Here is a 23,985-nt window from a genome sequence, read left to right as displayed (position 1 = left end):
TGGCAAAGTTAGGAGTTCAACCTTACATCGCTGGTTCAAATCCCACTGTGGGAGGTGCATGAAGACCAGTCCTTTAAAGGAGACCGATTAAACTATTTGTGCCAGTATGGAAAAAGGATCCCTAACTGCTCAAAGCTGAATGGCCCTAAGTACTGAGTGTAGGACAAAATTTGCAGCTCTCCACAGGCAAGTGGTGAGGTTTCTGTATGAATGAAAAATTCTTGAAAGGGACATTAAAGAACAAACAAACAAACAAAGAAATGAAACTAAAGACTATCACTAATAAGAGTTAAATCAAGAGTCAGGTTTGAATTTAGTCAACACAAATGAAACTTAAGTTTTCTTTATTTATAATCATGCCAAAGTCTAAAACTTTTAAACTTTTTGTTTGTAAACAGGTGCATAGACCGAAGTGAAATAATAGATTGTAACAAAGGTATTATGCTGCCAGTAAAAAGCCATAAAAAAGCCCTGTATTGATAACATTTTCTTCAGGTAGATCTATACAATGTAATAAAACACAATCTGGAATCAATATAGAATTTTGCCCATTCTTTTAACAAAGGATCAGCTGTGTGATTATTTACATTTAAACAGCACTCATTGAGCTTGGCAATTTGTCAATTCTTTGTTGTGAAGAAAGTATAGACCTTTATTGGCATTTGGGGGTGTATTTCTTTGTCCCCTTCAAATTTTCATCTGTGCATATGGTAAAAAAAAAAAAACCTTACCTCCACTTCCCCTCCTTATTCTGTATTTCTCTTCATGTATAGATAAGTTTGATTCCTAGCAATGTCTACTTTTTAAAATCTATAAAAAATTTGGCAGGTTTTTGTAAAACCCCCCCCCCCCCCCCCAATTTTATGTATTATAGATATTGTGGATTTATATGGATTTTATTTTTACTATTTTAATGACAAGCATAAAACCACACACATAAGGCAATAATTTAAAGATATCGATAAATTAAATTTGATCAGATTTAGAAGTTAAGAGATGTGTGAAAGCAGAAAGGTTTTTGAACCCTAAAGAGTGATAAAGCCAAACGCATTTCTCTATGTATTGCACATTTGGATGTCATGGATTAATAATGTGCTGTTGATTGCATTGATAAGTCCCTTGAGCTACACCCTTATATAAATTCTAAATTTCTTGTAAGAAGGGGTAACTCAGATATTGATTAGACTAAATGCCAGATAAGTTTTTAAAAATAAAGATGTACCTGTCACCACCCCTTCTATTAGATTAAAGGCTTATACCACAGCTAACCAAGTATTACATAAGAATGAACTTGTACCAGAGGCTTCTTCATTTTCGGGTAGAAGATAAAACCCAAGGATTTGTGATCAACTGTATTTTAATGAAATTTTTTTGTCTGGATTTGCATAATGTTTGGATAAATGGGACTTAAGGTTCTTTGTTCCAGGTAAGTAAAAGATAGGTATATTAGGACCTGCTGAGTAAACACAAACTGTGATAATCTGCCCCGGCAGTTAATGAGTTTGAGGAGGGTTTAATTTTGTGGGTCAGTCCTTGTAGGTATGTTGTAATGATCTATGTGCTGTGGGTTTTCTCTCGTCAGTGATATTCTGTGGTCCAAAGTACTTGCTTGTGAGTTATTTTTGGTGGAAATTTGGATATTGGCTTGAACTTGAACCAAATTTTGTAGTCTTGAATTTTTCCTTTGACTTATCATAGCTGATTGACATCCATAGAAAAAATTTCTTAATTATTTAAACTTTCAATTCATTGATTGGTCATTGAGGTTATTAAAAAAAATTGGTGGAGCAGAAGTTATTTACTTTGGTACTTGCAATATTTTTCATTGTCAACCTAATTTTTATTCAGTCTGTACCATTAGGATTGAACGATGTATGTATTTTGTTTTTAGCTCTACTGGTCAGAGACCAGAAGAGCTTATGCGATAGTAATGCGTCCGTCGTCCGTCCGTCTGTCTGTCTGTCTGTCCGTCTGTCTGTCTGTCTGTAAACAATTTTTCAAAATGCTACTCCTCCTACAGTTTTGGTCTGATTTCAATATAACTTGGCACACAAGTAGACTACACTAAGATACATAATTCTGTATATCGGTTTTTGATTTCGATGAACGGTGTTGCCGTGGTTACTAAAAATAGAAATTTCTGTGAAATTCTTTCAAGATGCTACTCCTCCTACAGTTTTAGTCTGATTTCAATATAACTTGGCACACAAGTAAACTACACTAAGATACACAATTCTCTATATCGTTTTTTGATTTCGATGAACGGTGTTGCCGTGGTTACTAAAAATAGAAATTTCTGTGAAATTCTTTCAAAATGCTACTCCTTCCACAGTTTTAGTCTGATTTCAATATAACTTGGCACACAAGTAGACTACAATAAGATACATAATTCTGTGTATCAGTTTTTGATTTCGATGAACGGTGTTGCCGTGGTAACTAAAAATAGAAAATTTCTGTGAAATTCTTTCAAAATGCTACTCCTCCTACAGTTTTAGTCTGATTTCAATAGAACTTGGCACACAAGTAGACTACACTAAGATACATAATTCTGTATATCGGTTTTTATTTCGATGAACGGTGTTGCTGTGGTTACTAAAAATAGAAATTTCTGTGAAATTCTTTCAAAATGCTACTCCTTCTACAGTTTTAGTCTGATTTCAATATAACTTGGCACACAAGTAGACTACACTAAGATACATAATTCTGTGTATCAGTTTTTGATTTCGATGAACGGTGTTGCCGTGGTAACTAAAAATAGAAAATTTCTGTGAAATTCTTTCAAAATGCTACTCCTCCTACAGTTTTAGTCTGATTTCAATAGAACTTGGCACACAAGTAGACTACACTAAGATACATAATTCTGTATATCGGTTTTTATTTCGATGAACGGTGTTGCTGTGGTTACTAAAAATAGAAATTTCTGTGAAATTCTTTCAAAATGCTACTCCTTCTACAGTTTTAGTCTGATTTCAATATAACTTGGCACACAAGTAGACTACACTAAGATACATAATTCTGTATATCGGTTTTTGATTTCGATGAACGGTGTTGCCGTGGTTACTAAAAATAGAAATTTCTGCGAAATTCTTTCAAAATGCTTCTCCAAATACAATTTTAGTCTGATTATAATATAAATGTGGCATGCTAGTAGACTGCACTAAGAACATAAAGAGACTTAATCAAGGATCATCATTCTATTTATTGCTGTTGAAAAGTTTCAATTTCCAACTGCTTAAGTACTTTTCTCTTCCTTTGCTATAAGTACAAACCAGTAGAGCTTCAGTCTCGACAGAGACTTCTGGTTTATAGATGAAAGAAGTGTGTTACTCGGACTTCAGAAAGGAATCAACACTGGGGGACATCAAGTAGGATGGCTATTACAAGATGTCAGTGTAGATGCAGGTAAATATTAGGGCTGGGACGATATATCGAGATATCGATATATCGTGATACATGTTAGGACGATATGCATATCGATACATATGAAGAAATATCGGAATATCGCCCCAAAAAATCTTACTTCTGTTTTTCTTTGTTTATTTAACATTTGGGGTTTAATATATAAAATAAATAAGCTAAATATAAATATAGATATGAAATAAATAATAATTAATACCACTTGAGTAAAATATTTTTGTTTTACAATATATAAACAATTATTTTGAATAAATTATTCTTATTTGCAAAGAAATAATTTGTTTATTTCAATGCAAAAAAAGAATTTATCAGCAATCAAACATATCGTGATACATATCGTATCGTCCGGCTCAAATATCGTGATATGAATCGATATAGAAAAAGTTGTATCGTCCCAGCCCTAGTAAATATATGTATATAATACAAGTTATTTTATATCAAAATCTTTATATGAATGAATTTATGGTGTTAATTTCCCACATCCATCATGGAAAAGTTTAATGATCGAAATAATAAGAAATCATGATCATTTGTTTATATATTTTAACTTATAAATGATCCTGGTTGTGAATTTCTACATTTAATGAATGTGGATATAGAATTATGAAATCAACATGATCAATAACCTTTAGCATTACATTTGTAATTATGTTTTGCAAAAAAAAAAAAAAAGAAAAAAAACTGCATTTGATTCATTTTTCATAAAGTACAAATTTATCTGGAGGCCAACAAATCAGCAGGATGTTTTGTTAATGTTGATGAACGTCAACAAAGTTTTATTCCCACGTGTATAACCAACTTGATTAAATTACGATTTCATTTTCAGTCTGTGTAAATCATTTAAATCATGGCTTAATTTGAAAACGATATCTATTTGTTCTGTAAATCAATAGAAACAAATTTCAATTATTAAAGCTGCTTGTGCATCTGATAGCAATTTGAGAACTGATTTTTTTTTAAATTCTGCAATGTCATCATGAATTTCTTCTAATTTAAACAGGTTGTACAGTAAAGCATACCAACATTGAAATGCCAGGGATAATTGACTCTGCTGCAATCATTATAAACTTAGTTCTTTATATCATTCTGTTAAATTCACATGGGGATGAAAATCACTTTACTTACAATCATCAATGCAGTTATAAGCATGTTTCTTTTAAGTATTTTTCCCCGTAATTTTCTTCATAATAAACTGTAGGTCTTAAAATCGATTGTCTTTGAAGTTTTTAATATTGAAATGAACCAAGTTTTTTATTTTCTCAGATGATGTCAAGAGTCAAACCAGTCTGCTGGATTCAGAATCAACCTACTTACCTCTAGAAATCGCCCCCACCCCCAACAGACCGATGACGGCGCCAGCGGTAACCAGTTCCGCCCCCCTAAACAACTACCCGTTTTATATGCAGACCGACAATAGGCCTGCAACTTCAGGGGAAACACGATATGATGCGTACGACCGTCGACCAATTAAACCTCTAAATACTGATGTGTTCAAGGGAATTAAGCATAGTTTTCAAGTGTCTCCACCTACGCAATCGGGAAATGAGCCGGCTTTGGGAACGAAAAAGAAAACGCCACCCACGGCGCAGGCTCATGACTATGACACAAGTCAGGAAGTGTCGCAAATTGAACAAATTTTAAATCCGCCCCCAAAGGAAAATATTCCAGTGGAGGATATTTCTAAGATTAAGGACATTTCACATGATCGGAAATCCTCTGCCAGGCGGAGTGCTTCACAGAGAACAGAACGCAAAGCAACGCAAAGTAAAAAAGACAACGCGGATCGCAGTAGTATACCGGTGTCTAGTAAAAATAGTGCCCCTATATCACGTACGCAGTCAGACTACACCAAAGGGCGATATGCCCCTCGCAAATATTCTGAACCTAGTGATAAAGTGTCTTCGAGAACAAGAAGGACAGATTCTAAGTCAAAGGGAAACAGAGATTCAGGAGTGTTCTCCAGACCCAGTAGTGATGCTACCTTAGATGCAGGTAATTATGTCCCTCAGTGTTAGTATATTATGGAATGCGTTATCATTTTCAGGTGAGGGTGAAATAACATTTTACATCTGATCGATTCAAATTAATTGGTTTATAAGGAAAGTTGGTCAATATTTCTGGAAACCCATCTACTTCAAATAATGATACAGAGACATTTTGCTTTTTAACAGAAATATTTATTATGGAGTTGTAACTAAATGTATGTAATTCATACAGTATGGCATTGTATGTGTACACAATGTGTTAGAAATTTCTAAACCCTCAATGGTACTTTGTCTCTATTTTTTACTGAACATTTAAAAGTTAAGCACCTCAGACAACCATATGACATCAGCACTAAAGGCAGTCCCAGTATTGCATGGTGTGATTGCAAACTACCACAAAACATGATGACAGGCATCTTAAGTCAGCTTTATATTTAAATACATACATGTATACCTATATATCTTACATATGTCAGCATGTTTTTATTGCCACAGACTGTTTTTGGCCAATGTCCAGTTTCCCTAACCACAAAGCATTTTTTTTGTTTAAAGGCTCGATCAGTACAAATAAAAGACTCGAAAGACTGCCCTAAGGATTTGTGAAATGAATCCATCAATAATGTATTGCATCAGGTACAGAAATGAGTAATTCCCAATATTGACTATAGGTCAGGTTAATTGAAGGACAGACATAAAATCTTTGAAATTATCTCCAACTGTCATGCCTTTAATGATGGTCGATCGACGGTATTTATGGATTTGCCATTCCAAAGTACTGAAGCTGATGCTGAGATCAAATAAGTGCGGACTGACCTGCAGAAATGACATGTCTAGCACCTCTCCATAAATAACAATTTATGTCAGGTATTGTCATGCATTAATTGCAATTCGTGCAAGCTTCATGTACTCTGGGTGAACAATTCTGGAAATTATGACGTATTATATGTGACCAGTTGACATCTTTGTTATTTAAAACCTTTCCATCATTGCTGCTGAACATGCTGAACATTAGATAATTATACATGTTAATAATATGACAATTTTCTTTCATGCCTTTCCATTATTTCTGCTAAACATGCTGAAGATAGATAACTATATGGCAAATTTCTCTCATGATTCCTACGTATTTGTATTAGTGTATATTTATGACATTAATAGATTGCAGACTGATAGATAGAAAGGCTTTTTTCTTCAGCATAGGGGCTTAAAATATATTCTGACAGTTGACCTAAAAAAAGAGAAAAAGAATGCTTTGATTTTTTGATTGTGTGTTGGATATGGTTTTCATTTTCTATCCCTTATGAAGCAAAATAGTAGCCATGTTTACATTTTATGAAATTTAATATTGGAAGAAAGAGGGCTGTTCTTGGAATATACCTCGACAATGTGAAATTTGACAATACTGATGTCCTAATCTTTATGCATTAATACTGTTGCTTCATATCTATTCTGCCTTTGTCAGTACCATTCTTGAAACTGCAAGACCTTGTGTTGATTATTAGAATGAAATTCATGATGATTAAAACTTGGTGGTTAAGAAAAAGATTTTAGGAACACTAAATTCTGCAGTAATTTGTTTCCAATTGCTTTGAATGACTGTGTTGACATGGGAGTGAATTTCCTAAGAAGTTAGTTTGCTTTGAGAGTCAAAAAATCACCTGCATACTATTAATTTTCAGAAGTTTTTGTATTAAGTTGAGAACACAACATATTGTGAAGTGCTTACAAGTTCCCATTTCTAAAGCAGGATTTGTGAAAAATTTGATAAATGGAGATCTAAAATGAGTTTTCAATGTTAGCAACTTCAGCTCAGATAACCTTGTCTTATTTATTATCAAAATTTTTTGCAACAAACTTACACCAAATGATTGATTGAAAACATGCATAAAAGAAAATTTGAATGTCTTTATAATATCAACTGAATGAATTGATTTATTGAGGAATAAATTGTAAGATTTAATTTTTTTTTTTTCAAAATTTGAAGCAGTTTCAAATGTATAATGTCCATAAGTTTTCAACATGTTCAAAGGGGTTGCAATTTTTTGTTATCATTTAAGTATCAAATGTAGGGCATATTGATACATTTAGGTGATATTTAAAAGTCTGCACTAATCTTAATATTTGAACAGACTACTCCGTACTTGGCTTAATTTTTTTTTCTTCTTGTTTTCTTGGTCTGAAGAGCATGCTTGAGCATTTTGAATGAATGTCTTCGACATGTTCAAGGTTATTATTTTAAATTACGTAACTTATGAGCCAAACTTAAGTCTGTTGTGACATCGATTAGTTACAAAACTGTCTCTTCTATCTCCAATATTGGCAATATTTCTATTTTTTATGTGGGTTTATTGCACAGTCTGGTAATATAGAACTCCAGTATATTAGAAGTAATGGCAGTTGTTGCTAAGCAGACACAGACGAAGCTGCAATCTGTTTCCATGGAAACTTGATGGCCTTTATTTTCATGTTTGTTTAAATGACTAATTTGTATTTTGGGAAAAATTCTCATTGTATTAGCTTGAATTATCAGAAGTTTTCATGAATTCAATTAGTCGAAATAGGTATGAACACATTAATTAGTATAGATGTATAGCCATGCATGCATTTGCCAACATAACATACAGACAAGGACATATCTACATGATCTATGCATGATTGTATGTATTTGTATGATAATGCTACTCTTATGTGTATTGTATGTGGTCCATATTATAGTGTATTTTCAGAGGAATGAAAGATTTTGGGACTCAAAAATTTTATGCATATCTGCATATGTTTGATATTATATGAAAGTACCTATATTATATATTTTCTGATTCTGCTTGTCAATGATGAAAAAATCTCTGATGTGAATAGACTTTCGATTTAATTTAATATTTCCAATTTTATTTTTTTTAAACATGTAATTTAAGCCTTAAAAACATTTCACAGGAATATTATTTTCAAAACAACAGTTGTTCTTAGTAATATTTGGTCCAATTAAAATTAGGTCAACAGAAAACAGTTTTCATTTTCAATTTTCATGATAGCTATAGATCTTCTACTGGTATAACGTCATAGTAAAAGTTTTTAATCTTGAAATCAGACCACTCTTGATCCAATTAGGTAAGACACAAAAATACAGTGAATGGTTTTGTCACAGACCTTATGAGAGAACTATATTCTACATAAAGCCAAGAACCTTATTAACAAAGGCTGTTTAATTGGATAATCACTGATAATCTTGGGTTTTATAACGGAAATGTTTGGATTAACTTCAAAGAGTCTCTCTAAGGGATAATTGATACTTTTAAAAATCAAAGTTCATTTTAAATCAGTTTTAAATTTAACCAATCTGGCTCTTTATAAGGATTGAAAGATTTGAATTTTAAATCTATAAAAACGGCAATGTTTTTTTTCTATGACAGTTTATTTGTATCTGTCATTTCATTGTTATGGATTTTGTGTTTTTAAATAACCTTAATCATGATTAAAGTCCCCCCTCTTAATCCCCCAAGTTATGGTGTAACTGTGTTTCATAGTCGTTGTTTTGACCATGTCAATATGAATTAATTCTCATTCCGACCCTTCTAAATAGAGATTGTGTTTTAGTACTGTAAACACATGAGGAAAAGAATTTCTAATTCACAAATGCGCATCTATAATAGTGATAAGAGTGATTTTATTGTGGGAAGTGTTTGAGAATAATGTGATTTTTTGTGTCCTATGGATATATCTTGAATTCTATCTGTTGCTTGATTTATGAAAAACAAATTCTGTTGGCAATATGCCTTGGTATAATAAAACTGTCAGAGGTAGGTGCTCCAACAACATGAAGAAAACATACATACTAGTATTTTATTTGTTCTTATTCATAAACACATAAATAAATTTATCTCATTCTAACAATGTATTTATGTTGATTTACAATTTCAATTGATTTCAATTATTACTATAAAATGGAAAATACTCAGATGCAATATATGATTTGTACAGTTTGTACTTTGTAAGGTTTAGATGATTAAGAGAGAAGAATCCACGAGATCTCACAATACTGTCTGTAGATTATTAATTTTCTTGACTCCTCACTTTTGCTAGAATTTTCAAAGTCATTTACTCATTATTATAACAGGACAACATTTTTCAGGAAATGTGATTATGCTCTTTAGATAATATTGAGGACTACATGATTGTACTTAATATATGCAAGAATCAAATTTTTTGCGAGCACTCAGACTCGCGTAATTAATTTATGAAAAAAATTAAGTTCTCACAAATTAAAGGTGATTTATAGAAGATTTTTAAAAATGATGTGTTGACCTTCTATGAAAATATTACAATTTTTCTTTTAGACCACAGGGCAGCAACCTTAATACAGGCAACATGGCGTGGATTCTGGGCTCGGGAGCATAACCCAGAGGTGGTGTCAGTACGCAAAGAGATCCGAGCTCGCCGTGCGGAGGATCATATAGTGGTGCTCAGGTCCGAGCTTGATAGGTATGGAGTAGCTTATGTTTCTTAGATTTAGCTCATAGGCTGTGAAACTAAGACACATTTGAAATAATTATTCTTATTGTAAGGCAATATGAATGCTGAAAACAAGGGACTTGTATCATATGATCCTGAGGTTAAAAAATTAATTTTATATTGTTGATTTAGCATCAATATGACCATAGTTAAGTACATTGGTATGCATTTTCCGTCATGAATTCCAAAATGATAGAACATCGTCAAGAATTTTAATTAAGAACATTTTTCAGGCAGCGGAAACTGTACGATGAAGAAAGACATTTGAGAGGACTCCAAATGGAAGCCATACGCTGTCTATGGAAGGAAGTCCAATCCCTCCAGAGCTGGAAGTCCGAAGTCCTCAACTCCCAGCAGTTTCGCAACACCCTGGATTCTAGTCACCATGACGACAGCTATAACTACAGCCAGGAGATACAGAATACGCTGGAGCGGATCGGAGGGGGTGGTCGTCATGGCGACAGCGGGAGGCTGGGGTCTCTGTCGTCGGTGGAGGAGGAGAGACAGAGGGAGCTAGAGAAGACATGTGCTAGTCTGCAGAACCAGGTATACCCAGACATAAACTTAGGTCAACATTGTAACATATGGAAAGGGTATTATTGAATTAGGCAGTGCATGTTTTAGTCAGTGTAGATGAAGAGTAGACTATAGTGTGTATATCCCTGGTAATATCTGTTTCAAATTCTAAAGGTCATTCTACACTTGTCCTTTTCTTTGAATTTGATAGAATTAGAGAATTAAAATATTTGCTAATCTGATTCTCTTTTAAATTCAAGGAGAATCAAAGATCCATCAGTTTAACAACAACGTTAAATAAGCAATCCTTAATTTGATATATATATATCATCTAGTTACAGAGTTTGTATTGTGTTTTTAGGTGGCACAGCTCTCTCAAGCTCTACAGTCAGTGTCTAGTGTTGTGTTCCAAAGTGGCATTATGACCGCAGGCATGGACTCCATCACTAATGGTCAGTATCAGAAGGATGGGTCAGGAATTTGTACATCAGAATGAATTTCCATTCAAAGTTTTCAACATGTTTGAGTGCAGTGACTTTGTTAATTGGTCTCAACTTCAAAATTTTCTATTACAGATGCAGATCAGACATTGTTAGTCACAGGGTATGAGGAGGATGAAAGCTCCAGCTGTGAGGAGACCAGTTATACTGGCTCTAGATGGGGTAGGTTTCTTGATTTCCTCAAAATAGCATAGGTTATGCTAAAAACAAATATTTAGATCAGAGTTCTCCCAATTTTAAGTCATGCAATGAAATTAAAGCTGAAGAGAATAAGTGGCAAAGTGCGGGATTTAAAAGGAACACATGTCAATGAAGTATTGGTGTAGAGTAACATGATTATCTGTGCACTTTCACTATCTAATGATTCTCTTCTATTGTAGCCACGGTCCCCCATTCCCTCTCGCCCTACCCCTCAGAGGAGGAGGAGCAGTACTTTTACTCCTTCCCTCAGTTAGGCTGCCCCACCCCTCCCAGGAGCCTGCATATGGAGCATAAGGGAGAAAACTCCATCGTCCTATCCTGGGGTCCTTCTAAAATCTTAGACTCTTCATGTAAAGAAGTCAACAAACCACTTCTTGGTATGTATATAAGTGCTGCATGTGTATATGAAAAAAATTATAATTCTATTGTCATAAATATTTTTTTTCAAAGGTGTGAAGAGTGAAATTAGAATGAGTGGTATGAAAAATTGACACTTTTGGATATTGATAATGCATGGAATGTTTTTGCTTACAGGATACAGAGTATATGTGGATGACAAACCAGTAGCCATGATCAATGGTTTGGCTGCCCTCGTCCATGGTCTTAACCCAGAGTTAACTTACAAGTGAGTGCTTAAAAAATACAACATAATTAATAAAACACAAAATCAAAATGAATTTGATTTATAAACCTGATGTTATTCAAAATATTTTTAGTGCAATGTATTTGTTCCATGTTTATAATAAATCTCCGTTTCTCTTTTAGGATATATGTGAAGGCAGTTTCCTCTCTGGGAGAGTCTAACTCTTCAGATATTCTGATGGCTGCCCTGTCCCAAGCCGCACGTAAACGTGCCTCTAGCACCGACAGCAACAGAACAGACAGTGATCACGATTCCACGGAAAGTTCAGACATTGCAAGGCGACGGAAGGACAGTCATCAGCGTCAGAAACGGAGAATTAAATCTCCTCGCCAAGACAAGAGACAGTCCAGTCGAAAAGGATCCAGTGCTAGTGATCAAGACAGACCTCCATCTAGGTCAGATAAATCAAAGTCGGTTAACAGCACAGATGGTGTATTCAAACAGCCAAAAATTCACACGAGACCAAGAAGTAGGGAATCCACTCTACATACAGAACCCCAGTGTTCGGAATCTGCCCCAAGCCTGCCACAACCCAGTGAGTCCAAACGGTCGCCTCAGTCAGGAAGCCAGAGCGAAGGACCTTCTACCTCACAACTGTCAGAGACTTTTACAGTAGAGTCATCAGAGTCCTTGCTGATGGCCATCACGAGAGCTCAGAGCAGCCTCGGGATGCAGGAGTCGAGTGAACAGTCAGTGAAAACCCATAGAAGAAAACGTAGCAAAGACTTCAAAGCGTCTGATTTACAGGATGAGGATGTGAATCAGAATCAAGCAAGTCCTAATGCAGGAAGTGTTAGTCCACATTCTTATAATATTGTAGAACAGCCATCAAAAAGTGCAAGTGAAAAAGACAATTTGAATAGGAGTGAGGATATACCGAGAGAAAAAACACAAACGCACAGGAGAACTAGAAGTAAGGACTATGAGTGGAGGAAAGATATAGATGTGTCCAGTCACGCCAAGGAACCGGAGAAGAGAGAAGTGAAGAAAGCGTGGGTCAAGGATTCCCCTACTGGGGAAGTACATGGAATTCCCATCATTGATGCTAGTAAAAGACATTCCTCCGGTAGCAGACCCAGTAGCCCTGCCCCTTCAGATGCTTCAGAGAAGGCGGAAAAGAAAAGGACAGTGGCAGAACTTTTGGAGAAATTCTCCAGCAAAAGCAGTGCAAATTTTGGTACTAATTCGTTAGGAACGGAAGGAAGTGATCAGCATGCTGGCTTGCCTCCTAGGTCTCGAAGGACCAACAGCAATGAAGACGTGAGTGAAAGCAGGAGAACTCCCACCAAAAACATGTCGCCGTCTGGCAATGATAGACGGAGGACTCCATCCAATGGATCAGAGAGTGACGTGTCGGAAATTTCTAGTTCCTCGGCTTCCAGGCAGCTGGATATGGACAAGAAACCAGGAAACACCGGGATAACAAAACTGTTACAGAAACTTCAGAACTTCTCCAAGAGCCAGGAGGAGTCCATTCAAAGTCGGGCCCAGAAAATGAAGAAAAAGTCCACGTCGGAAAGTCCAGGGATTGAGGAGGGGCATCATCGGCCAAGAAGGATCAGTGGGGGGAGTGAGGGGGATTCAGTGTCAGAAAGGACAGTTCATCAGAGTGATAGTTCCTCCCAGTCAGACGATCCACAGCTAAATAGAAAACCATACAAAACTCATAAAAGGTAGACAACTGAAGACAAGGATGTTACTCGTAGTTCTCTCCCTTAGATTCTTCTGTAGTTGACATACTCACTCTATCCTTTTTTTTTTAAAGAAAAAAAACTTCAATTTAATAATGCATGTGCTCTAAAAGAAACTGCCTTTGTAGATTATTTTAACATATTCTATTAGAATTTTTATTTATGTAGTCATTTCTACTATATTTCCTAAATTATATATTATTCATGTATCTATTTCTACTGTAGTTCTTAGATAAAATTTCTTTCTCTCTTTTTGTTGTGTTTCTGTCTGATATTATAGTTTCTTCACGATGTGTATTGTGATATAAAACCATACTTCATGTCAAGTGGAGTCTTGATAGTGTGCCCTTATACAACACTCAGAGCAGATTTGCAATTGCTTTGATGTTGGGGGAAAATATCTTCATAAAAAAATATATAACCTCAAGGACTGAATTTCAAAGAAGCCTGTTAAAATACTAAATTATTTAAAGACTTTTAAAATATATATGTTAGGAAGTGGATCTTTTAAGACCCTAAAATAGTGTAAAAACAGGATTAATTGTAGATAAAACCCTGAAACTCTTTCTGATAGTGAAATAGATTCTTTAATCTTTCCATCTTTCCATCAATGTTTTATCTATCAATACTGTAAGTTCTATCATCATAATCACGGCATTCATAATAAAATAAAATTGAATAATTTTTTTAAATTACCAATTTAAAAATTCGTAATTTTTCCCTGTGTTGTCTTAAAACCAGTTATTCAATGATTAATTCTTGCAGGTGCATTATATTGTCAATTCCTTATTCTCCTCTGTTGACCCTTGACCTTTGTGCGTTTTTACCTCCATAGATCTGGTTCAGACCAGAAAGTGAATGTCTCTCAGCACCGCCAATCATCTGCACCCTCCACCCCCTCACATCACTCCGCCCACAGTCGCCATGGTAACCAGTTTGATGACTACACGCCAAGACCGGGGTCAAATGTCAAGCGCACTGCTTCATTCCATGGCGTGACCCCTTCACCCAAAAAGGAGGTGCAACCAAGAAGGAGTGGTTCAGATGTATGTATTACATAAATATTTAAATATATCCTTTTGAGTATTTTGTGTTATAGTTTGTAAAATTTAGTCTTTGAGATCAGGCAATGTTATTTTATTAGTGGTAACTAAAGTTAAATTAGCACACTATGATATTTTTACTGAAAAAAAGATGGATCACCATTAAAATGCTACTAATCTATAGTGCTAATAATTCTGTGTGCATTAACTTAAGTTTTCTTGAAGAATGACACCTGAAAATTCATTTCTTTTTGGGTCATGTAGTGCAAGAATTTATTGTTTTGTTTGCTGATTATGGCATCCATATTATTTGAATTGCAGGAAAACTTGTATGATAAAATGCAACAGCAGCCTGCGGTATGTATCTCTTGATCTTCCATCCATTCTCGGTGTTTCATCTCTTATATAGCTGTAGGGCTCTTCATTAGCACTCTTTAGTTCAAACCTCTTGATTTTCATTCATTTGTGATCATGATCATTTCCATTTATCTCAGTTATTAGCTTTTGAGTGAATTGATATTGTTATTGAAATTGCTGCTTTGTGGCCATAGCATTTGCATTCCCATCAGGTGGATTCGTGGCTGAAACTGCTTTTTACTAAAATGACAGCATTTCAACAATTAACAATGTTTATGTGATGGCAAATTAATTTTAGAACAGAAATAAATTATCTAAGAAATAGCCTTACTAAAGATAGGGCATTAAACTTGATACAGCACTTTAGGGACTGTGTGTCATAAAAGTTGAATTGTTTTCTTTTATTAGGAATTTTCGACTCATTTACTCATTTCATCATCAACTCATTTTCAACTCCTCACAGACCAAGGTACATCTTGTCTGCCGCCATGTCATGCAGTTCCTCCTTGTGTTGTTTTATAAATTAATGTAATCACCATTTGTCTTTCTGTCCTTGCACCATTTTTTCATGTCTTATAAGATTGTGGTCATGTAGTACACATTATATGCATGATTTTTGTCTTTTTACACAGAAATAACCTTCTGTGACTTTCTTTTCTATTCAAAATTAAAAGAAACATCTTTACTTTTTGTTTAAGATAAACATACATTGTTAGTTGCTTATTTTTTTTCTAAATAACATTTTATAAAAAAAAAATAGTAGCCCCCTATTTTCCATAAAATATAAAATAAGGTTGCATCATTTTTTTCCTTACCTCTCTGTTGCTTCAAAGAATCTGTTGTCATCTTTCACAGGACCTTCAACAAAAAACCTGTTCATGTTTGCATGCCTCTTTCCCTTTTGTACACTTCATCCAAACCAGAAACCCCCCTCTTTGTCTTGCTAATGTTCTTTTTGTTTATTTTTTGTGATCAGGGATAAACAAGAAATACACACAATTGGTGTCAGGTATAGCATGCTGAAAATTGCACTGTTTGCAACTTTTGCTTTCTTTGCAGTTTTGATGTTCAATTTTATAAAGTAGCAATCCAATCTGCTATAGTTTTCTTGCTTTATGAATCAAAGTAAGCTTATAGCAGCACAAGAGGAAATAGAGCTGATTTTTTTAGTTTGTGTGTACTGAAAAAAATATAACTACAATAAGTATTATTCTAAATGAATTTTTCAAGTACATGTTAATTTGATTCCTAGTTAAATTGAAAACTGCAGTACAGTTTGGATTGCTCTGAAATTTGTTTCTGAAGGTACATACAACACTTTTTAATTACTTACTAGGTACAGTACAGGCAACGCGGATCCCGTATTTCCCGCGTCCCCGCCGCGGTATAATCACAACGCGGTATTTGGCCAGGTAGACAGGTAAACCGCGTTCCCTCCGCGGGAAATTCATCACTTACCTGTCCCCGCCGCGGTTAAATCATCGATCAATTACTGACAATTAGTATCGTAAACAAACGGGAGTTATCTCCCCGAATTGTAATTTGCGAATTTTTCCTGTAACAAAAAAAAAAAAAAAAAAAAAAAAAAACCAAACAAACAAAAAAAAAACCCGTGTGTTTATTAATAAATTTTGCTATGAATAGAATTTAAACTAAGAAAAAATAAGTTTATTTTTGTTTCTAAAATTACATATCAATCTTTGAAATTGAATAGAAAATTTTATTAAATTGTTACGTCTTTGTAATTGGTTAATTATTTTGTGTTATTAAGAATCTATCAAGAAACAAAATTAAATACTAGAAATTTTAATTAGTTTTTTTTTAATCTTCATATTATATGCAAACTGTAATAAATGTTGAACTCGGACTGTTTAAGTTTCGATGAACGATTTTCTGCATTCATTTGGAAAAAAAGATGTACATCTTTTTAAAAATGTACATCTTCATATTGTTTATTAATTAATTTCGATTTATTGTATATAAAATGTACAGGCTTTTTCTTAAAGTGTCAAATTACCGGAAAACATCCGATGACGAGCATTTGCAGTTACATGTTGTGGGCACGTGAACTTAAATTTTCTTTATCCAAGATATCAAGAAAAAGTTCTATTCTTCTTTATTTCTCATCGTTTATGTTCTGTTCCCAAATTAATTTAATTTAATTAATTAATTTTCTTTGATGTATTTCCCTCTTTTATATAAATGTGCAGGCATTTTTCTCAAATTGTCAAATGACCGGAAAGCATTCGATGACGAGAGTTAACTTTGAGCACGTGAACTTTATACAAGAGATCAAGAAAAAATATCGTTTTTCACCTTCACATTAACATGTTTTACTTTTTCATACAATGTCTTTCTTTTTAATTTTAATATTTCTCGATTTTCGTGTTCAATAGATAAGATAGGATGTGCAGGTGTAATGATAAACTTCACAGACGAAATTATAGTTTATATTAATAAATATTCAATGCAAAAATTCATATATTTTTGTTTTCTTTGACAAATTCTGTTTCTTTGTGTATTAAGTATTAGCCGCGATCATTTCCTGTGTATAGGGATTAGCAGTGCCTGAGCAGGAAACTGCATGCCCTGGGGGTTTCACACCTGTCTTAAAGTATTCCCTCCTTTCGTAATGTTTGCTTATACGAGTTATCGTTCATGCGGGACGGTATGTACACTTCCGGTAAAGAGTTCCATAGCGCCATATTACAAACAATGCGATGGAACCACTACGTAATGAAGGCACAGACTTGCCGTTATCATTTAATACCACTGTGGAAGACATACTTAAATATCAGAAATCCCAAATACAAACATTTCTGCGAGTAAATCACATAAAAGTGAGTGGCAACAAGCTGGAACTCGCCCAACGTGTAGTGAAGGCAATAAAAGATCGTTCGTGCACTACGCCCAGTCAAATACCCACACATCAGTCGTGTCAAACTTCAGATGTACCTGTACCAGATATAAAGGACCTGCATTCAGGTTGGGCAGGTAAATCGGACATGTTTCCCAAAATTAAAATTCAAGATGTGGAGAATTATTTGATTCACAGTAACCACAGGACTGTCGATGCCAAAAAAATGCAGTGCTATAGGCAATATATTAGAGGATTAAATTTTTTCAAAGAGGGCTACATACATAAGATTATGATGAATGAGATAAGTCCTGGCAGCGAGTATTGCTATATACGATCAAAATGTTATCCTTCAATGAAGCAGGGTGTGTATGAGCAGTGGATCCTAATGACAAAGAAAACCCCTTTTCACGTCCAGAAAGCAAGCTGCACGTGCCCAGCAGGGTATGAATTACCAGTATTAGCTAAATTAAAATCACTTTCTTAAATAATATAAATATGTCAAATTAAAATTATGAAATAAATAGATTATTTTTCCCATTATTTATTTAATTATGCATGCATTCATAAAACAATAATTCTAATAATGAACAAAAAAAATTAATTTTTAATATCTCAGTGAATAGCATTATTTAATTAAATTGGTATATGTTATAAACTCTGATAGCTGATATGAATCCATGTACATATGATTATGTAAATATGTATTTGCAGCCTTGGTGAAGGATGTACCCATGTTGCCGGACTGTTGTTTGCCCTGGAAGGCCGCCCTGTGGCAGTCGATGATGTTCCATGCACTTCAAAGCCTTGCGAGTGGAATCGACCCAGCAAAAGAAAGAAAGATACTAAACCTGTGCAAGACATGAGTTTCAAGAAGATCAAATTATCTGGAGAAAATGTAAAGAAAAAAAAGACGGTGAATTATAAAGTAGATAGTATAAAATTTAGAAACTCATTGTGTGCAAAACTTGGAAATAACTCACGTGCTGCTATTTTTTACATTCTTCCCCCATGTGCTAATAACAATATTGATGTACAGAGTGACCTCAATATTGCTCATTTTGAAGAAGTAGAGACTAGTGACCACATTCTTCACCTTTCTGACAAATACATTGCTTTACAAAAAACTGTTCAAGATGAAAATATGTCTCAATCTGACTTTCTTACTTTTATATCAACATGCAGTCAAGAAATAGTTGATGAAATTGAAGTTCGAACTAAAGGGCAACATAACAATCCTTTGTGGGTTTCAGCTCGAGTAGCTCGTATAACAGCTTCAAATTTTCATGAAATTAAAACAAAAAAAGATTTCACAAAATCAGAAAATGTCATATGTAGACTCTTGGGTCAGGGTAAACCTTTAGAAAATAGTGCTGTGAATTGGGGGATTAAGCAAGAACCCATTGCTAAAAAAAGGTACATAGCTCACATGAAATTGAAAAAAAAACAGAATGTCATTGTTGAAGATATGGGGCTGGTTTTGTATACACATTGCTCTTACTTAGGTGCAAGCCCTGATGGTTTAGTGAAGTTTGAAAAACACAAATATCTTCTGGAAGTAAAGTGTCCTTTTAAGTGGAGACAGTGTACTATTTTAGAAGCGTGCAAGGATAAAACATTTTGTTGTTATGTTGATGATACAAATACAATTCAGTTGAAGAAAAGTCATAGATATTATACCCAGGTGCAGGGTCAAATGGGTGTATGTCAAATGGAGAGATGTGATTTTGTTATTTATACGATCAAAGACTTTTTAGTTATTCCCATCCAATTTGACATCTCTTTTTGGGAATCATTACTCATAAAGCTAAAAAAATTCTATATTGAAGAGCTCTTTCCAAAATTGAAAAACTAAGACAAAGGTTTTTGATCCTTTGATTTGCATCATTTTGTGTAAAATGATAAATCATAGCCATGTCCATTTTTTTATGTCCTTAAATATCATGTGTCATTTGACAATATTGACATTGATGAATCATATGTTTTCATCCTTAATGACAAACCATGAGTGTAACTTCAATATTAAACTGGTGATGAGAGAGTTTACAGTTTTAGTACATATGTCTTCTTTGTTTAAAGATCTGTTTTACACTTAAATATTTTATTCACTGTTTTTCTGATTTTCTGTAAATATTAGTTACTGAGATGCACCATACTTTTAAATGTATAAAATTGTTCAAGCTGAGCACTACTCATAAATAAATACAAGCACACTGTTATAAAACCTGTATATTTGATGTTACTTTTCCCCTGGCTTTAAATAATGGCATAAAATTTCATAATTCCATCCTGACAGAATAACACGGTAATGCCAAGTGTGTGTCCACACAGATGAGAATGTGCAGCAAAGAACTCTAAACTGTTTAAAGAGGTCTGGACTTATGCAAGGGGTTAATTATAGGGATAGTGATGACTAAGAGAAAAAAAATATGGCAAACTATGCCTTTTATGAGTAGTGTTCAGCTTTAAGTTGATCGATCCAAAATTTAAAAAAATATTTTTATACAAATGTACAACATACGGGTACATGTATGAATAAACATGTATCATACATCAGCTGGCCCCAGGATCATGAAAAAACTTAGACTTAAATCAAATTTTCTATCACCTATAAAATATTCATTAATTGAGGAATTTATTTAGAAATTTGCAGATGAAAACTCTTTTGAGAAGCAATATTGAAAAATATTTTAATTTTGGTGTGCTCAACCTTTACAACACTTTATAATAAATAAAGATTTTGACTTAAACTTAAGATGTTTCATGATCCTGGGACCAGGTTAATGGGTACATGTATATGTAAAATATACACGTGATACGTACTGTTCATATTAAAGTAAGATTAAGAAATAAAATTAAAGTAAAACAATTTATTTCAGTTTTTTATAAAACATATCACAGCGTAAGTACCAGTAATTTATTCAGACACCAGGGGTGGTAGAAGGTTGGTAAGAGCAGTACACACAAAGAATATTTGGTCAGCAAAGTCACTTATTGCTAAAGGCATAATACCCTGTAGAATTCTAAAATTCTTTATCTGTTCCATCTTGCGTTCTACATGAATTCTCGCAGAAGCTATTCTACGAGTAGTTTCTACTTCACTCCTACTAAACTGGAGTTCTGATTTAAAAGGCGGACAATAAAGTTTAACACCTTTACATTTCAAATCTTTAGCTATATGAATAAAACCTTTGTCAACCATGACAGCATCTCCTCGCATAAGAAGATGTATCAAACCACAATTTCTAGTAATTTCAACATCAGAAGCTGATCCTGGCCAGAGTTTTGAAATAAAAACAACAACGCCTGTCATACTTACTCCAACCAATGCTTTGAATGTGTCGTGTGATTTGTAATTAGAAAAAGTCAGGGACTTGTTTTCTAAAGAAGATGGACTTTGGATGAAAATCTCAGTGCAGTCTAAAACTACACGTGTGTCTGAAAAATTTTTGAAACATTTAGGAACATGTAGCTTCAAAACTTCAAGCTCTGGCAAAAAAACAAGAGATTGCATGCACTCATACATAAAAAGTATCCAGGAATTGAAAATTTTTGACACAGCACTTGAAGACAGTTTAAAACGGAATTCAAGATCTTTCAACAGTAATCCTAATCTAAGTCTCATCATCACTAACAAAAATTCATCTACCCTTCTCAGTTTTCTTTTACGACCTAACTTATTGTTATTCATTGTGCCCAAAACCTCTGTTGACAGCTTGTCTGCTCCTTGTTCCATTAGCGAATAAAATACTGCGAAAAAAGTGTTACTGTCAGTCATTCCTGTGTAAAACATCATCAACTCATTAGAATGTTGTATCGCCTCAATCGTAATCTCCGGTAGGTTGGTATCTATTCCAACAGAAACTAAGGACTGTGAAAAGGTTTGGATTTCTTTGGACATATTTCCTGATGCACTGGGTTCTTCATGCGCCATCAAATCAACCAATTCAGTAGCAGAATACCTACAAATTTAGTAAAAAACAGTTTCAGCAGTTCAATCCATTAATAAACCGTAGATAGAATGTTCTATCGTTAAAATGATAAATGTCCTACGGACCCCCGAGACACAGTTGGATTATTCTAACTACATTAACCGGGTCAGCTTAAAAAATTACATTAGATGTCAAATCATATAAAAACATTCAGAAGATATTCTGATACAGTAAACATTCTTCTAAATGTAAATCAAATCACTGTAATTAATAAATTAAGAAGGGAAGTGGGTGGTGCATGAGCCCCATACTGTTAAATATATACATTTGTGGTATCTCTCCATTGTATAAACATACAGAGAGAAAATATCTTCAATTCTGTATGAAGTTTGTCAGAGGTCAGAGGTCAATACATGACCTAATCACACGGCGCAATAATATCTACAGGTACATAAATTATAAAATAACCTACTCTACTTGCTTTTCATGTATAAAAATGAATAAAATAAGCAAGTAAAATGATAATTATTTTATTTTAAATGTAAACAAGTATTTCATACAGTTTTTGGGCTATCGATTCAACATGTGTATACATAGAGAAAACTAGGAGCCTAGCGTTTGTTTACAATTTTCTTCACTTTTGTCAGCTGCACAGTCTCTAACGTTCATCCTTATTTTTTGGATAGACCTTTGGTTCACTTTTCATGATAAACTTTTATCTTATCTTTGAATTTTACTCACGATAAATGTGTAGGCCTAAATCTGTTGGAAAATATCTTTGCAATCATACCATGAACAGCTGCCAAACACCTCGGCGTTTTCGTAGTTCAATGTAAAGCTGTCGCCAGTGTCTCCGTGTTTATCAGTGTTTTACGATAAGTATGCCTTTAGTTACTGAAACCGTGGAATGTTTTTGATCAAATTGCAAATCCTAAATGGCTCGGACAAGTGTGTCAGTCCATCGGATCCATCCATCCCTTTCCAGCGACCGAAATATTCCTCCAACTTTTTATCATCAAACTTCGGACGTGTTTCTTGTGTATTTTCAGCATCGATTATCATTTTTCACGAATAAAATATTCCCAGACAACAATCTGTTCGCTATTACTGATCACAAGTAGCCTTTCACAAGATATTCCCTTCGAAATAGATTCCTTAGCCTAATGAATTCAAAGCGTAACCGCCATGCAAACCGATTTACACCTTGCATCATTTTTTAAAATCTACGACGGACGGTTAGTGCAATAATTTAAATTCGAAAATATTCAAATGTCTGTCTCAAATGTATATATAAGTAATAAATAACAAGTTTATAAACTTCAATGGGAATTGAAGTGGGTCGGTACGTGATCAAATCTTCTGAGAAGGCCTTCGGCCTTCACAGGATTTGATCACGTGACCGACCCACTTCAATTCCCATTGAAGTTTATAAACTTGTTATTTATTTCTTAATTAAAATAGTTGCCTATAAACACTTCATATAAACAATAGATATGTGTTTATGTTTATCGTACTTCAGAATGATTATGGTTGTTAATCTATGAGTTCATTTTTTCTTCAAGTATTAGATAGCAACTAAATGCTGCATGATGTACAGTGTAGTACTCACGAATGGTGATTCAATATCCCTGCTTTGTCTGTGGTATGAACTGAATTGTCTGCACGTTCTGGGCCACTGCATATTCTCTTGGGTGGATCCCTTCTTACAAATACCTTTTTCTGTTTTTGAGGCAGGTTTTCGCTCGGTATTTTATTTCTGTCCTGGGAAGTTGGCCCGACACCATCTTTGAAATGATCTGAGCACACACGAGTGTAACTACTGGGCTTCCAGTTTTTTCTACTGATCAAGCGAATCCACGCACGTCTTGTGTATACTTCTTTAGGAAGTTTATGTAAAGTTACTTGCCTTCCAAATGAACCAACCCTGCCACTAAAATTGTGACATTTTGTGACACAACAATAATATTTTCCCATGTTTTTCTAATTTTCTTCGCTTCGAAGACTAACCGGAAGTTTATATATACCGTCCCGCAGGAACGATAACTCTTACAAGCAAACATTACGAAAATCCGGAATACCTTGGGTAACGCTCGCTGGATGTGCACATCGTTGTCTAGCCATTCAACAACACATTTGATTCATTGTTTCATTATTATTTCATCGATATCATTTTCAGATGCGAAATTAGCCTTGGAATTTGTGTCAAATTATTGTTGCTTTTTTTTAAACGGAGTGTATAAAAAGAATAAAAGTAAAAAAAAAAAACTTTTAAAACAAATTAATGAAGTATTTGATATTAATTAAATCAAATAATGATCCATTACTATGTTATTTCGT

The 23,985-nt window shown here is 34.2% G+C and overlaps 3 protein-coding genes across 9 annotated transcripts in view; 2 read left to right on the top strand and 1 right to left on the bottom strand.

Annotated features, from left to right (window-relative positions):
• Window positions 1-23,985, top strand: part of LOC134257721 (uncharacterized) — a 62,290-nt gene that overhangs the window by 34,803 nt on the left and 3,502 nt on the right. For 5 of the 7 annotated variants that reach the window (XM_062740315.1, XM_062740314.1, XM_062740319.1 and 2 more), the window contains 11 exons: window positions 3,310-3,402; window positions 4,681-5,409; window positions 9,734-9,878; window positions 10,142-10,454; window positions 10,786-10,876; window positions 11,000-11,086; window positions 11,305-11,502; window positions 11,660-11,750; window positions 11,891-13,441; window positions 14,295-14,505; window positions 14,824-14,859. In XM_062740315.1, the coding sequence (XP_062596299.1) occupies window positions 3,310-3,402; window positions 4,681-5,409; window positions 9,734-9,878; window positions 10,142-10,454; window positions 10,786-10,876; window positions 11,000-11,086; window positions 11,305-11,502; window positions 11,660-11,750; window positions 11,891-13,441; window positions 14,295-14,505; window positions 14,824-14,859 (3,545 nt within the window). Of the gene's footprint in view, window positions 1-3,309; window positions 3,403-4,680; window positions 5,410-9,733; window positions 9,879-10,141; window positions 10,455-10,785; window positions 10,877-10,999; window positions 11,087-11,304; window positions 11,503-11,659; window positions 11,751-11,890; window positions 13,442-14,294; window positions 14,506-14,823; window positions 14,860-15,267; window positions 15,329-15,835; window positions 15,869-23,985 lie in introns of all 7 variants that reach the window. The other 2 variants (XM_062740316.1, XM_062740317.1) reach the window with 2 other exon arrangements.
• LOC134257718 (uncharacterized) lies at window positions 17,580-19,242 on the top strand. Its single transcript, XM_062740311.1, has 3 exons — window positions 17,580-18,160; window positions 18,431-18,974; window positions 19,222-19,242. The coding sequence occupies exons 1-3, from the start codon at window positions 17,580-17,582 to the stop codon at window positions 19,240-19,242; spliced, it is 1,146 nt and encodes a 381-aa protein (XP_062596295.1).
• LOC134257719 (uncharacterized) lies at window positions 20,633-23,640 on the bottom strand. Its single transcript, XM_062740312.1, has 2 exons — window positions 23,258-23,640; window positions 20,633-21,678 (listed from the first exon to the last, which is right to left on the bottom strand). The coding sequence occupies exons 1-2, from the start codon at window positions 23,620-23,622 to the stop codon at window positions 20,634-20,636; spliced, it is 1,410 nt and encodes a 469-aa protein (XP_062596296.1). The 5' UTR covers window positions 23,623-23,640; the 3' UTR covers window position 20,633.

This window comes from Saccostrea cucullata, unplaced genomic scaffold (genome assembly GCF_032062105.1).
Source record: "Saccostrea cucullata isolate Sc308-1 unplaced genomic scaffold, CSIRO_AGI_Scuc_v1 ctg825, whole genome shotgun sequence".
Classification (NCBI taxonomy): domain Eukaryota; kingdom Metazoa; phylum Mollusca; class Bivalvia; order Ostreida; family Ostreidae; genus Saccostrea; species Saccostrea cuccullata.
This window is presented reverse-complemented; position numbering and strand designations above follow the sequence as displayed.